Source organism: Bubalus bubalis, chromosome 3, assembly GCF_019923935.1.
Source record: "Bubalus bubalis isolate 160015118507 breed Murrah chromosome 3, NDDB_SH_1, whole genome shotgun sequence".
NCBI classification, from domain to species: domain Eukaryota; kingdom Metazoa; phylum Chordata; class Mammalia; order Artiodactyla; family Bovidae; genus Bubalus; species Bubalus bubalis.
This window is the reverse complement of record NC_059159.1, coordinates 52,428,215-52,444,754: the sequence shown is the minus strand read 5'-3', so window position 1 is coordinate 52,444,754 and position 16,540 is coordinate 52,428,215. Positions and strand designations below refer to the sequence as shown.

The 16,540-nt window shown below is 37.5% G+C and overlaps 1 protein-coding gene across 7 annotated transcripts in view; it reads left to right on the top strand.

The window, feature by feature from the left end:
* VMP1 (vacuole membrane protein 1) overlaps window positions 1–16,540 on the top strand; it is a 125,672-nt gene that overhangs the window by 95,908 nt on the left and 13,224 nt on the right. For all 7 annotated transcript variants that reach the window (XM_006065431.4, XM_006065433.4, XM_006065432.4 and 4 more), the window contains 2 exons: window positions 1,646–1,762; window positions 8,720–8,781. In XM_006065431.4, the coding sequence (XP_006065493.1) occupies window positions 1,646–1,762; window positions 8,720–8,781 (179 nt within the window). The remainder of the gene's footprint in view (window positions 1–1,645; window positions 1,763–8,719; window positions 8,782–16,540) is intronic.

The window sequence follows — 16,540 nt, the reverse complement described above, 5'->3', positions numbered from 1 at the left end:
TACCTGTCTGTCTCACTTTTCTTATCTATAAAATGGATGTCATATCATATAACATTGTTTTGGAAATTGAGTTGATATAAAAATCCTAGAAAAGCACATAACAATTCAGTAAGAGTTAGCTTTCCTCATTCCTGGGGAAAATACAAGTATCTTCGATTTATTGAAGCAAAAAATATTTATTGTTTGGCATTCACCTATACCTGTGTCTTCCCTGCTAAAATTCCACTTTCTATGCTAGCCAATCTTCTTTATTTTTGACTAGGAAGAGTCAATTTTTAACATAGATGAATAGATCTGACCCTCTAGGAAATTAATATATATATATTAAAGTATTAAAAGTATATATACTTTATTTAAGGTGAGGTAAGTAAAGAGTAAGGTAAGGAGAAGTTTATTAATTAGTAATTTTGTTGTTAACATTTAAACTAAGATAAAGCTAGCTGAGGGAAAATCTCAAAGCTACATAATAGTTCTTTTTATTCTAATCTTCCTTTCTGTGTATTAGGTTAACAATTGAAAAAAGTAAATAACATGCCTTTGTAAAAACAAACAGTGATTATTCTCTTCTGAGAGTATCAAACATACAACTTCTAATTTTTATCCACTCTGATTTGCATATCTTGTATACTTTAATTTCCATTTCAGTATGAGGTAGAGCCTGATAATAAAGGGAATCTATTAAAATTTTAAATCATAGAGTTGTGAGAGTCATATGAGGAAATAAAAGAAATGACGGTTGTAAGGATGTGGAAGTGATACAATTATTAAATGGTTGTAAGACATGAAATTACAGAAAGCATTTAAATTTGGATAAGAAAAATTATATTATTGAATTTGAGTATTATTAATAAAAGAATACTTGAATTCTGAGTTAGTTATGGCATTGTTTTTAAAAGAACATACGTGACAAATATCTTTTAAACAACTGGGCTTTTCTTTGGAAGTACAAACATGAAATTATATAAATTAATTAGCTTATAAATGGTTCCACCAACAGACTCAAGGACAAGAGTACTTCTTTGGCAGAAGAATGGATGAAGTGCTCAAAAACAGCTTGTGGTTTCTTTGCATTTTTGCATGAAATTGTCTTTTAGCATTCTTGAAATGTGGGAATATTCAGGAAAAGTATTTGTTGTGAATCACTTCTTTGTCTGGGACTGAGTATTCACAACATCTGTATTTGTGCTCTTGTGTTTCCACACTTGATTTTTTCCTAGAATAAATCACATGGCCCTGTGGCCTTGGACTGTCATAAAGTAAAATACAAATAATTAATTTTTTTATGTTGAAAAATGAAAGCACATCCCACCTGTAAATGTATTTGTGAATTTACAAGAACGTTTTCTATAGAGTAGAGCACTTTCCAGATAATCTTATTTCAAGCCAAAGATTTTAGGACCCTAATAACTACTGAAATAATCTTGAGGCTTTTTCTTCATTTATACCTCACTGCTGTCAAATGGTCAAGTATCTACCGAATGGGATTAAATTCCAGACAGTCTAGCACTGATCAGGGAATCCATACCTCTCTTTGCAGTGGTAGACAAGGATTAATGCATAATTCCACACACCTGTAGGTAGTAAAATTAAACTGTTTTTTGGATTATATATGGATGTTTCATTTTATTTTTTCTCTTTTGAATAGATTCCAAATCCTTTGTTTGATCTGGCTGGAATAACATGTGGACACTTTCTTGTACCTTTTTGGACTTTCTTTGGTGCAACCCTGATTGGAAAAGCAATAATTAAAATGCATATCCAGGTAATTATACCCTTTGACTCCCTGCTCAATGATGATGAACCTATTAAAAGGCACTGAAAACATATTCCCCTTGCTCTTTGCAAGACAAATTGTTAGGATTTTGAGTTCTGCTCCTTGGTGGATTGGTATTCAGACACAGAACATCACTGAAGATTACTGGGGGCAGTTTTCCCTTCTTCTGTTGGAAAATTATTCCTCCTTGTTTTATTGCTTTCCTTCTTTTTTTCTTTTGTCCCTTCCTTTCTCTCTATCGTTATTTCACTTTTGCCTTCTGAAACTTTTAATCCAAGACTTTTACCAAACAAAAACTGATCATGAGCTGAGGAAGTATTCTCTTTCATTAATTCTGCTTTTCTTTCACATATTCTATATATAACACTTCCTCTCAAGGCACCGATATCCTTTACAAAATACCAGCCAGGTGTTAGTGTGGAGAATGGAGAAGAAAGTGGGCCCTGAGGAGGCGAAGAGATGTGGGTTTTGGTTAGAGAAGTGAGAATCTGCTAGTCTCAAAGCCACTCTTAACATAATCTTTAGGATAAGGATGTGGGGGAGGTGTTGGGTTGGAGGCAGTGTGGGTGTGTACTAGAGCAGAGAAAAGAGACCAAGGACTTAAATGAGAGGAAATGAATATATGCTTCTAAGACTTTGATATGAGTTGATAGGAGTAGTATAAAAGGCAAATCCTACTGGAATGAAATAGAGTTAACATGGAAAAGATTGTCTTAATTAATGAGGCTTGCAAGGAAGCATTCACCAGAGGAAAGGCAAAAACAGTGAGTAATGTCTTCAACCCTGGTCTGATTCCATAATAATTGAAAGGACATCTATCCCCCAAGTTTCTACTCACCACCTCTCTACCTCCAGTTCTTAGAAGAGAAGAATAAAAAGGAAGACTTGAGGGACTTCACTGGTGGTCCAATGGTTAAGAATCCACCTGGCCATGCAGGGGGAGCAGGTTCAGTCCCCAGTCAGGGGCCAAGGAAGCCTACACACTGCAACTAGAGAGTTTGTGCACCACGATGAAGATCCCATGTGCCACAGCCAAGACCTGAGGCAGCCAAAGAGATAAATAAGTTTGTTATTATTTTTTTTTTAAAAAAGGAAAACTTTAGCTGCTTCTGCCTGCCCAGTTTCTAATATTAGATTTTGGTGTTTAGGATGAGTTTATTGAGCTTGTCTTCTAATCCTGCCATGATAATCTCTTAAAATTTCAAGACTTTATTTTTTCTCCTTCAAGGAATATAGTTTCTCCTACTTATATTAAGTAAGTGTGTTGTTCAAGACGATGGGTTTTTAAATACTGGAATGCTAGTTATTTGGTAAAGATTTAAAACACTGTAATAGGATTTTTCTAATAATCATTTCACTTTTTGAAGTCCTTTGAGAGTGTTAATACTTAAGGAACGATAACAGATTCTTTTCATTCCCTTTATAATAGCAACTTCTCTAGGAATCCATAAACTTTATATATTCTGCTTTATGAATTATACTGACTTTCTATAAAATACAGTAAAATATATTATGCTAAAAGTACCCTATAGTTATAGAGTTTTTAACATTCTTAGTTTTTTTTCAAGTCATAATAATAATGCTTAATTTTTTAATATAGTGCTTCACACTCTAAAGTACTTAATGTATGCCATCTGATTTAATTCTTATAATCCTGGGATAGAGAAATTACTACTCCCATTTTGTAATTATCAAACTTAGAGAAGGGAAGTAGGTGCCTAAAAGAGTAAGTAACAGCTGGAATTTGAACATGAGTCTTTCGGCTTCAACTTCATTGTTCTTTGCACTCTTTTGCATTGCCTTACTGTAATTTATTTATATGATCTCAAAAACTGAAATGTTTAAGGCCTGTTATTTGTCAGGACCTATGCCAAGCAGTTTGCATTGGTTATCTCAGAACAATCCTGTGATGTGGTTATTATCCACATTTCATAGATCGGAGGGCCTAGAATTCAAACCAAACTCTAAAGTCAAAGCTCATTCATTCCCCGTATCTATGTGGAAGCAAAGAAAGAAGGCTAAAATCCATCTGTGTTTCTGAAAGGAAAAAAATCTGAGTTCCTTCACTAAACTGAGACCACGGGATATGTTTGTTGTGTTCCGTTGTATCAGAGAGACATACTTTCTAAAGGCATGTCACTTGATGTGCATCCAGATGTAGCTCAGGACCACAAACATTTCTCATTCCTTGGGTAAGCAGTATTAGTGAGTAATATAAACGTTACGAGTATTTCTAAAACAATAGGGCAGACACACTACACACAGACTTTTCTGTAATCTGATAATAAACTCTTCTGGTCCTCTTCTCTTTTTTCCTCAGTTTAAACTAGACAACTTCCCTTGATATATATTGTTACTTTTATTTATATCTTGCTATCTGTTAAACATCCCCTAAAAGAAATCAACTCACCTAATAATGTTAATTAAGGATTTCTCTTTCTACTGGATAAGTTCAATTCCTGTGCCTGTATACAGTGCCTTAGAAATATTTCTGTTCTCCTAAATGATGAAGAAAGGAAGAAGTCAACAAGCTTATATAATATTTCATGTACCATATAATTTATTTACCATGTGTATTCTTTATTGCCTCTCAACTTTCTCCCTACCACCAAATGCACACATACTGAAATATAAGCTCCGTGAGGACAGTTTTTTGTTTCTTGGCTCTCCAAGGTATTCTAGTGCCTAGAATAGCATCTGGCATGTAGTTAGCACTCAGTAAATATTTAATATATGATTCAGCCTATGATTCTTCTTTCCAGAATCTGGAGGAATCTTCTTTTGCAGATGTATAGTTTCTTCTTTGTTCTGTTGGTGCCATTAGTTCCCTACACTCATATCTTTTTTTTTTATTTTTCTACTCTACCCTTGTTTTCTTTGTACACATGGTTGATTGGGCTCTTTGGGGATCTGTGCCTTTTTTTTATTATTTGGTAGAATCCCCATTCAGATGATTCTGAGACATATGTTCTTAAATGTTCTGAGACATATGTTCTTAAGTGTCTTGCCCAGCACAGTGAATTTTCAAACTGTTATATATAAAAAGAAAGTCTTGTTTTGTTTTCAAGAAATGAAATTGTGCAATTATCCTGGCATTGGCTTATTTTGAATGTTAGGAAATGATGGTAGGAAAAACACGTGGTGCAGTCACTGAGAGGCAAATCATTAGCTCTGTTTTTTAGTAAAAGATCTATAGCTCTGAGTAACTGGCTTTTAGTATGGATACTTAGAAGAGTCCCATATATTAATGCTTTTCTCATAAATGATCTACACTAATTGTCTTATTAGCTTCATAATCTTCATACACCATTTGTATAGGATTGTTTATAAATCATCATCCATCTGGTAACTGTTTGATATCTATATGTGCTTACTTTTTTCATAAGATAAGAAATATCTTTTTCACATTAATAGATACCTAAGTGAAGTGAAAGTTGCTCAGTTGTGTGCGACTTTTTGTGACCCCTGGACTATACAGTCCATGGAATTCTCCAGGCCAGAATACTGGAGTGGGTAGCTGTTCCCTTCGCCAGGGGATCTTCCTAACCCAGGGATCAAACCCAGGTCTCCTACATTGCAGGAGGATTCTGTACCAGCTGAGCCACCAGGGAAACCCAATAGATACCAATAGATACCTACTGCTACTGCTAAGTCGCTTCAGTCGTGTCCAACTCTGTGCGACCCCATAGACGGCAGCCCACCAGGCTCCCCCGTCCCTGGGATTCTCCAGGCAAGAACACGAGTGGGTTACCATTTCCTTCTCCAATGCATGAAAGTGAAAAGTGAAAGTGAAGTAGCTCAGTTGTGTCTGACTCTTCACAACCCTGTGGACTGCAGCCTACCAGGCTCCCCTGCCCATGGGATTCTCTAAGCAAGAGTACTGGAGTGGGGTGCCATTGCCTTCTCCGATAGATACCTAAACAAATACCAAAAAGGACTATGAACTTATTTTTCTAGCCTTCTTTCTTTCTCACCTATCCAACTGTGCAGCTGTCAGTGTCTTTTGTCTAGGACAGTGATTAAGAAAATATCATTGCCTGATTGATCTTCTACCTGAAATAACAAGCTTTAGTCTGAATTAACCACTTTCGTGAGATGCACAGTGGATGGCTAACACGATGTTATTTAATTTCACTTCCCTCCCATTTAGTAATACAGGCTATAGTTATTATTTAATGCACAGTAACAAAGCACTGGAGAGTTTGTTTTTAGGAATTAAAAGAATTTAGAATTACTCATATTTATTCAGAGAATTGGACTTCCCAGGTGACTCAGTGGTAGAGAACCCACCTGCCAATGCAGGAGATGCGGGTTTGATTTCTGGCTCAGGAAGATCCCCTGGAGAAGGAAATGGCAACCTACTCTAGTAGTCCCACCTGGGAAATCCCATGGACAGAGGAACCTGGCGGGCTACAGTCCATGGGGTAGCAAAAGAGTCAGACATCACTTAGTAACGAAACCTCAACAACAATTCAGAGAATTATTATCAGTCCTTTAAAGCTAAATTTTAATATCATTTTCTAGAATCTCAAATTAGTTGTACTTATGTGACCTTTTCTTTCTTTCTGTGAACTTCTGTAATACACTTTTTACTGCTGAGGCCTTTACAGTTTATCCTTATACGTATTATTTTTTGTACTTAATCGTCTTTATACTATATATCGGAAAACTGGTAAATTTCTTCAGCATATTAAAGAAGTATTCTTCCCATCTTTGTGTTCCATGAAAGTCTTATTAATGCTTACATTATCCATAGTAAGTACTTTTTGTAATATTTGCTGAGTTGAAAATATTTGCTACCTGTAAGCCTAAAGGCATCTTTCTTTATGAGTTAAGTAAGGAATCAGTATCTTAATTAGTGAAGAATACCTCAGTAACAGCAAACAGAAAATTCCCCAGATCTGATAAAGATTCCCAAAAACTTGTTGATATCTTTGCTTGTACCCTCAGCCTGAAAATCCAAGCTTATTCGGGATCTGAGAATGAAACTTTCAGTGATACTTTTTTTTAAATTGGCGTATAATTGCTTTACAGTGTTTTGTTAGCTTCTGCTCTACAGTAGTGCGAATCAGCCATAAGAATACAGGTATCCCCTCCCTTTTGAGCCTCCTTCCCACCCACCTCCCTGCCCCACTCCTCTAGGTCGTCACAGAGCGCAGAGCCGAGCTCGCTGTGCTGTGCAGCAGCCTCCCGCTAGCTATCTGTGTTACACGCGGTAGTGTGTACACGTCAGCACTACTCTCCCAGTTCATCCCGCCCGCTCCTGCTCCTTGGTGTGTCCACAAGTCTCTTCTCTACATCTGTGTCTCTAGTCCCACCCTGCAGATAGGTTCATCAGTACCATTTTTCTGGATGCCATAGATGTGCATTAGTATACTGTATTTGTTGGCTGAGTAATAATCCATTGTATATATGTACCACATCCTCTTTATCCATTCATCTGTCGATGGACTTTTAGGTTGATTCCATGTCCTGGCTATTGTAAATAGTGCTGCAGTGAGCGTTGGGCTACATGTGTCTCTTTGAATTATGGTTTTCTCAGTTTATATGCCCTGTAGTGGGATTACTGGGTCATTTGGTAGTTTTTAGTTTTTTAAGAAACCTCTATACTGTTCTCCATAGTGATTGTATTAATTTACATTTCCACCAATAGTGCAAGAGGGTTCCCTTTTCTCTACATCCTCTCCAGCATTTATTGTTTGTAGATTTTTTTTTGACGGTGGCCATTCTGACAGGTGTGAAGTGATACCTCATTGTGGTTCGATTTGCATTTCTCTAATAATGAGCTGTGTTGAGCATCTTTTCAGGTATTTGTTGGTCATCTGTATGTCTTCTTTGGAGAAATGTTTGTTTAGGTCTCCCACCCATTTTTTTATTGGGTTGTTTGTGGTTTTGATATTGAGCTGCATGAGCTTGTATATTTTGGAGATTAATCCTTTGTCAGTTGCTTCCTTTGCAGGTATTTTCTCCCATTCTGAGAGTTGTCCTTTCGTCTTGTTTATGGTTTCCTTTGCTGTGCAAGAGCTTTTTAGGTTTAATTAGGTCCCATTTGTTTAATTTTGTTTTCATTACCCTAGGAGGTCAAGAAGGATCTTGCTGCTATTTATGTCAGAGTGTTCTGTCTGTTTTCCTCTAAGAGTTTTAGTATCTGGCCTTACATTTAGCTCTTTAACGTACTTTTAGTTTATTTTTTGAATGGTGTTAGGGAGTGTTCTAATTTCATCCTTTTAGCTGTGGCTGTCCAGTCTTCCCAGCACCATTTATTGAAGAAGCTCTGTTGTCCATTGTATATTCTTTCATCTTTGTTAAGGACAAGGTGACCTAGGTGTGTGAGGTTTATCTCTGGTCTTTCTGTCCTCTTCCATTGATCTGTATTTCTGTTTTTGTCGCAGTACCATACCATCTTGATTACTGTATCTTTGCAGTGTAGTCTGAAGTCAGGGAGCTTGATTTGTCTAGCTCATATTCTTTCTCAAGATTGCTTTGACTATTTAAGTTCTTTTGTAAAAACTGTCCATAAAGGATATGGAAGATCCTCTGGATTAGATTTAGCCCAGACACCGGTCATCAAACTGATCAACTTTAATTTCAGTGATGGAGGCCATACGGGAACCCATGACCTCAGTTGTATACTCCATTCTAAAACACGTAGAACATGTGGATCATGCACCCAGCCTTGGGTTTCGTGACTCATATTTTTCCCTCAGACATGGTCATGTATCCTGGCAAGATGAGAACTGTGCTTAAGGAAAAACATCTTTAAAATACAAAGTAGGTAGCATTTGTCAAATGGTGTTTGGTTTTGTTTTTTAAGAGCTTTTTAAATTGCAGTTAGCAGCAGCAGCAGCATGGTTACCTTTTTAGACTGTTATCAGAATTGTGAGTTTATATTGGTTTTTTTGATAATAAGAGAAATATTTATTTTAACTGGCATTTTCTTTACAGAAAATCTTCGTTATCGTAACATTCAGCAAACACATAGTGGAGCAGATGGTGGCTTTCATTGGGTGAGTAATTCTTTAAGGACTAACACTATCATCATGATTTGAATGAGAGGAGAGGTATAAAAAAGAATTATTGGTATAGAATTTTTGTGATAGCTCTTTATTTTTTGAGTAGGAAAAATATTTTGCCCCATTATTAGTTAAATTGAAGATAAACCTCTTACAGTAGGGAGTGATGAAGCTCAGATTATCCTTAATTCTGAGCCAAACATGTATCAAGTCATATCATTCTTGATTTAAAAGAAGCTTTGCAGTTTGAGACTTGCCTCTCCAAAGAAATACGAAATTCTCTTTAGTACAAGACATGTGTATATCGTTAAGAGTTTAACGGTGCTTTGGTACAATGCTATGACTTTCAGCCAAAATTGGATGCCAGATACACAGTTGTATTTCATTTGTATATAATCCTACATAAAATATTAACATTTCATTAAGTAAGGCTTGATAAGATATCAAAATATGTGTTATGAATCTATTACTTCATTAGAAAAAAATTAGGCCGTTTTAAAAGGCTATCCGAAGCTTTTATTTGTATGTCTAAATGAGTAACAGCAGTTTTAACATATGCTTTAAATGACAGTGTCACAAACTTTTGGACTTGACTTTGATAAAACAGTATGGAAAGGACTGTTTGGTTAATCAAATTAATGTCAACTTGAATGTGAATCCTGCCAGATAGTAAATGAGCCCTTTTTTTCCAATATATGATTTTTTTTTGAATTGAGTGTTTGTGAGTGAGAGGTTTTCTTTTCATTTAATAGCATAAATGTCCTATGGTGGGTTGGTGGGAAAGTGTTAAACTGTGTTTAAAATGTGTAAATTGAAGTGTCCTTTATGTAGTTTAACACAAATTTTTGTCCTAAAACCTTTTATTAAAAAAAAACTTTATGAAAAATTTTGCTCTTGAAAACTTGCCACTTGATAGTGAGTTCATAAATACTAGTTTTATTATTCTTTGGGCCATTCATTGCATATTACTTGCTCTTTTCTGTGTATGGTATGTTCTATGATAAAACAGTTCTTAAAATTTTCTGCTTAGGTATTAATATAGCAATTGAGGAAGAACATATTCTTGAGAATATACTCAGTGGAGTCAACCATTGATTTTATTACTTCCTATACTTCTGATTAGAAATATAGATTATGTTTTGTAAATTAAATTTTAATTACTCCAGTTTTTTGTTGCCTGAATTCTTACTTATAAAGTGGTTTTTAAGTCACAGTATGTCACATTCAAAAAGAAAGAAGGAATATTCTTGTCCCTTTTTTGAAATATGAAGATGACATCCTTTCGTAGAGATTATTGTGCCACCTTGAGAGAATTCTGAAGAACATACAGGACTGCCACACCAACCCACACGCAGGAACGACTGCATGCAGCACAGAACATTCATTCTTTCTCCTCTTTTCATACTGAACATTTACAGAAGGAAGTTTTCCAGCTACTTCTACATCCTCACCACTAGTACCTTCTGTTCCCCACCCTTTAGAGTTTCTAAGAAGTTACGTTAGCTACCTATCTCAAACACACACAGCCAGTTTCATTTCCTTGCAGTCTATCTGCCGTACGGCAGTTAGTAACCTTTTAAACATCATGTCTGACCTTGTGACCACCACTGTCTTCACTCCCTGGTTCTTCCTTTTCTTGAAAGCCTTCATTTTTTTTCCCCTTCATTTTTTTTTCAAAAAAAATTTTTAATTGAAATATAGTTGATTGACATTGTATTTTCCATTATGGTTTATCACAGGATATTCATATAGTTCCTTGTTGTTTTTCCCCTTCATTCTTAAGGTAAAGCTAAAACTCCTTACCATGGTCTCTGTAGCCCTGAATGATCTATCCCCTGTACTTTTCTCTGCTTGAGTCTCCCACAACTGGTCTTTGCTTGTGTTTTTCCCTTTGCCCTGTTCAGGGTTTCTCAACCTTGACACTGTTGAGATGTTAGGCCAGGTTTGGGGACTGCCCTGCGCATTGTAAGGTATTTAGCTGCACCCTTGTCCTCTACGCACTGGATGCCACTAGTCTCTGCCGGTTGTGACAATCAAAAAGGTCCCCAGACATCGTCACATGTTCCCTGACAAGTAGTAAGCTGCTGCTGTCACCACCAATCCCTCTGAGAACTACTCGCCCAGATAATATCCTTTAGATTTCAGCTATTATCTTCACAAAAGCATCTTCCTTGACTGGGTCACAATTACCCTTTTTCCTAGGGGCCTCTTAGCAGTATGTAGTGCACGCACCGACAGTTGCGTTTTTACATTCATGTTTGAAGGGTGTATGGTTACTGTCCTTTTGCAACTAACCTGTAAGCTTCTTAATGGCCGAGGCCATGCTTATTTTTGTCTGCTGTTGTGTCCACAGCACCTGGCATCTTGATTGACACATAGCAGGTTCTTGATAAATATCTGGTGAATAAATGAACACGTGGTGTCCAAATAAAGATCTGGCCAGTAGGAATTATCAAATGATTTGTATAGCCCAGATTCTTCTGTTTCCTCAGCCTTTGGAGTTTCTAAGAAGTTACATTACTTATCTATAATAAATAGCAATATGAGATTTCCCTGGGGACCCAGTGGTTAAGCCTGTACTTCCAATGCAGGAGGCACAGATTTGATCCCTGGTCAGGGAACTAAGATCCCATTAAGTGCAGTCAAAAAATAAAGTTACAGTAAATAGCCATAAAAGTATTTTTAAGCTAGACCAACATACTAAAGTAACAATTTCTTATTCCTTATATTTTTCAAAATCAGTAGTCCCTCCCCTTGACTGTCTCCTCTAGCACAGCCCCTAAAAAATAATAATAATTCCAGTGATTCCTCTTAAAGATGATTTTACATAAAGTTATTCTGAGATATTCAAGACCTACTGGAATGGGTGGTAGTTTGGTTTGGTTTTGCATGTATCATATTTTAAAAACTATTTGCAGGACACATGTTGGAATATCCTGATATCATCATTTCCCCTTCCCCCCAGCACTATCTACAGGGATTATCCATCAACTTGTTTTCCAGATAAAATATTAAGCAGTATAAACAATTAGACCTAGCAGTATAATAATTCTTTATTACCAGATGCTACAGGGTATCTTTTCCATGGGGATGGTCTTGATCCCTGTCTCCTGTACAGTGTCACGAACCTCCGTCCATAGTTCATCCAGCACTCTGTCTATCAGAGGTAGTCCCTTAAATCTATTTCTCGCTTCCACTGTATAATCATAAGGGATTTGATTTAGGTCATACCTGAGTGGTCTAATGGTTTTCCCTACTTTCTTCAATCTAAGTCTAAATTTGGCAATAAAGAGTTCATGATCTGAGCCACAATCGCTCCCAGTCTTGTTTTTGCTGACTGTATAGAGCATCTCCATCTTTGGCTGCAAAGAATATAATCAGTCTGATTTTGGTGTTGACCATCTGGTGATGTGCATGTGTAGAGTCTTCTCTTGTGTTGTTGGAAGAGGGTGTTTGCTATGACCAGCACATTCTCTTGGCAAAACTCTATTAGCCTTTGCCCTGCTTCAAATTCTGAAAGAGATGGGACTACCAGACCACCTGACCTGCCTCTTGAGAAACCTATATACAGGTCAGGAAGCAACAGTTAGAACTGGACATGAAACAACAGACTGGTTCCAAATAGGAAAAGGAGTATGTCAAGGCTGTATATTGTCACCCTGCTTATTTAACTTATATGCAGAGTACATCATGAGAAACGCTGGTCTGGAAGAGGCATGAGCTGGAATCAAGATTGCCGGGAGAAATATCAATAACCTCAGATATGCAGATGACACCACCCTTATGGCAGAAAGTGAAGAGGAACTAAAAAGCCTCTTGATGAAAGTGAAAGAGGAGAGTGAAAAAGTTGGCTTAAAGCTCAACATTCAGAAAACTAAGATCATGTCATGACATCTGGTCCCATCACTTCATGGGAAAGAGATGGGGAAACAGTGGAAACAGTGTAGACTTTATTTTTTGGGGCTCCAAAATCACTGCAGATGGTGATTGCAGCCATGAAATTAAAAGACACTCACTCCTTGAAAGGGAAGTTACGACCAACCTAGATAGCATATTAAAAAGCAGAGATATTACTTTGCCAACAAAGGTCCATCTAGTCAAGGCTATGGTTTTTCCAGTGGTCAGGTATGGATGTGAGAGTTGGACTGTGAAGAAAGCTGAGCACCGAAGAATTGATGCTTTTGAACTGTGGTGTTGGAGAAGACTCTTGAGAGTCCCTTGGACTGCAAGGAGATCCAACCAGACCATCCTAAAGGAGACCAGTCCTGGGTGTTCATTGGAAGGACTGACGCTGAGGCTGATACTCCAGTGCTTTGGCCACCTCATGCGAAGAGTGGACTCACTGGAAAAGACCCTGCTGCTGGGAGGGATTGAGGGCAGGAGGAGAAGGGGATGACAGAGGATGAGATGGCTGGATGGCATCACCGACTCGATGGACATGAGTCTGGGTGAACTCTGGGAGTTGGTGATGGACAGGGAGGCCTGGCGTGCTGCGATTCATGGGGTCGCAAAGAGTCGGACTGAGCAACTGAACTGAACTGAACTGAATGGGTATCTTTATCATCTTTGTAATAACTTTTATCTTTTAATTTAATTCTCCAGTTAAGCTTGACATGGTTTGTTTTCCTATATTTTGAAGTAGGAAATGCTATACAAGGGTTCAGGTGATAATTAATAAATAATATCCCCAAGCCTCAACTGAAAATTAACTTAAACCAGGAGAATGAATTTTTAGTAGACCTAAATCTCTTATTTTATACCATAATAAATAGCTTAGCAGTTTATTTCAGAAAAGGAAAGGAGACAATTAAAATAAATTAATTAATTAAAAAAAAAAGGAAAGGAGAACAGCTAAATTGATTCCATAGATTCATTGAACTGAACTAAAAATACTGCATGTAATATGCCATAGAAATATTCTCCTTTCTTAGCTCTCCCTCTTCACACTGTTAATACGATAAATGTGTGTGTGTGCGTTTGTGTATGGCAAATCATCAAACTAAACTAGTAAAGTTTGGAATATAGCACTTTGAAGGATATTTAAAACTTCAGTTCAGTCACTCAGTTGTGTACAACTCTTTGCAACCCCATAGACTGCAGCACGCCAGACCTCCCTGTCCATCATCCACTCCCAGAGCTTGTTCAAACTCATGTCCCTTTTTCCATTTCTTTTTCTTGGGGATGGCCTTGATCACTGCTTCCTGTACAGTGTCGCAAATGTCTGTCCATAGCTCTTCAAGCAGTCTATCAGATCTAATCCTTTGAACCTATTTGTCACTTGCACTGTGTAATCGTAAGGGATTTGATTTAGGTCATACCTGAATGGTCTAGTGGTTTTCCCTACTTTTCTTCAAATTAAGTCTGAATTTGGCAATACGGAGTTCATGATCTGAGCCACAGTCAGCTCCTGGTCTTGTTTTTGCTGACTGTATAGAGCTTCTCCTTCTTTGGCTGCAAAGAATATAACCAATCTGATTTCGGTGTTGACTATCTGGTGGTGGTGTCCATGTGTAGAGTCTTCTCTTGTGTTGTTGGAAGAGGGTGTTTGCTATGACCAGTGCATTCACTTGGCAAAACTCTATTAGCCTTTGCCCTGCTTCATTCTGTACTCCAAGGCCAAATTTCCCTGTTATTCCAGTTATTTCTTGACTTCCTGCTTTTGCATTCCAGTCCCCTATAATGAAAAGAACATCTTTTTTGGGTATTAGTTCTAGAATGTCTTATAGGTCTTCAAAGAACCATTCAACTTCAGCTTCTTCAGCATTACTGGTCAGGACATAGACTTGGATTACTGTGATATTGAATGCTTTGCCTTGGAAACGAACAGAGATCATTCTGTCATTTTTGAGATTGCATCCAAGTACTGCATTTCGGACTCTCTTGTTGACTACAAAAGACAACTCTTTTGTTGCCTACGACTACATTTATTCTAAGGGATTCTTGCCCACAGTAGTAGATATAATGGTCATCTGAGTTAAATTCACCCATTCCAGTCCATTTTAGTTCTCTGATTTGTAAAATATCAACATTCACTCTTGCCATCACCTGTTTGACCACTTCCAATATGGCTTGATTCAGGGACCTATGCAATATTGCTCTTTACAGCATCGGATTTTACTTCCATCACCAGTCACATCCACAACTGGGTGTTGTTTTTGTTTTGGCTCCATCTCTTCATTCTTTCTGGAGTTATTTCTCCACTGATCTCCAGTAGCATATTAGGCACCTACCGACCTGGGGAGTTCATTTTTCAGTGTCCTATCTTTTGCCTTTTCATACTTTTAATGGGGTTCTCAAGGCAAGAATACTGAAGTGGTTTGCCATTCCCTTCTCCAATGGACCATGTTTTGAACCATATTTAAAACTGTTTAAGTCGCTTCAGTCGTGTCCGACTCTGTGCAACCCCATAGACGGCAGCCTACCAGGCTCCCCTGTCCCTGGGATTCTCCAGGCAAGAACACTGGAGCGGGTTGCCGTTTCCTTCTCCAGTGCATGAAAGTGAAAAGTGAAAGTGAAGTCGCTCAGTTGTGTCTGACTCCTAGCGACCCCATGGACTGGAGCCTACCAGACTCCTCTGTCCATGGGATTTGCCAGGCAAGAGTACTGGAGTGGGTTGCCATGGCCTTCTCCTATGTACCTACAATTAAGGGAGTGATGAATTGTTACGGTAGAGTAAAAATCAAAAGAAAAAAGACAAAGTCAGCAACAGTTCAGATTTAAAATTATGAGATACTAAGCCAAGGAAGTATGAAAAATGAATCCTGAGAGTAAGGACAGCTATGGAGTATAACGTAAAAAGAGCAAATAAGCTTTGGACCAAACAAATCCGAGTTTGAATATAAACCCTGACACAGGCTGCTTATTTAATTCCTCTCTGTATCCACTTGTAATTGCTGTTGTTGCAAACAGTGTTTCTTTTGAGTAGCATTTCTTCCCCAGTTTTGGGAGACCACTGGTGATCTTTCCAACTTGCAGTCAAAATGTGAAATGTTCTATCTCAAAATACCCTACATGTAGTTGAAATGCACTCATGTCAGTGATTTAAAATTCTAAGGCATGTGGATTTTTAAAATGCCTTTCCTCTCCATTTTTATGTTGCCTCTTTTCACCTCTTGTTTTCCAAAGTTTCTGCTGACTGTGAACAGAATGGTCGAGTATTAGGTGACTGTTTTATGTGCTGTCAGGGAAGATTGAGGAAGGCTTACTTCTCCTAAAGAAAGTACCCGTTTCTTTACTCTCTGATGAGTAAAACGCCTTTTACCAGGACAAAGTTTTTCATCAAAGAGTTTACAAGTAATTCTTGAGAGTACTATTTATTAAACACCGTGAACACTTCACACACAATTGTGGTTACTGTTTAGTTCTAATTGCAGTCCTATATGATCAGTATTTTCCTTTCTTTTATTGATAAGGATGTGGACTCAGAGTGGCTATAAATAACTCATATAATTTTTTATTGTAGTCTTTTTAACTTAATAACGTGTATCAGACTATATGTAATCTTTTGAGACTTTTTGCTTATTGTTATGGTGCTAATATTTTTGTGTGCTGCTGAAATCGTTTGTTTTGGGTTCCTCCTCACCAAGGGGTGTCGCCCACACCCTCGCTCTCAGGGTGTGTGTCTCTGCCTTGCTTCTAACAGTTTCTCTGTGTGCTCTCCCACTTTTTGTGCTATGTCCCTGGTAATAAACTTTGTCCCTGAAAAAAAAATTGTTCATTTTGACCATTGTATATTATTAGCCCATTTGTTCAT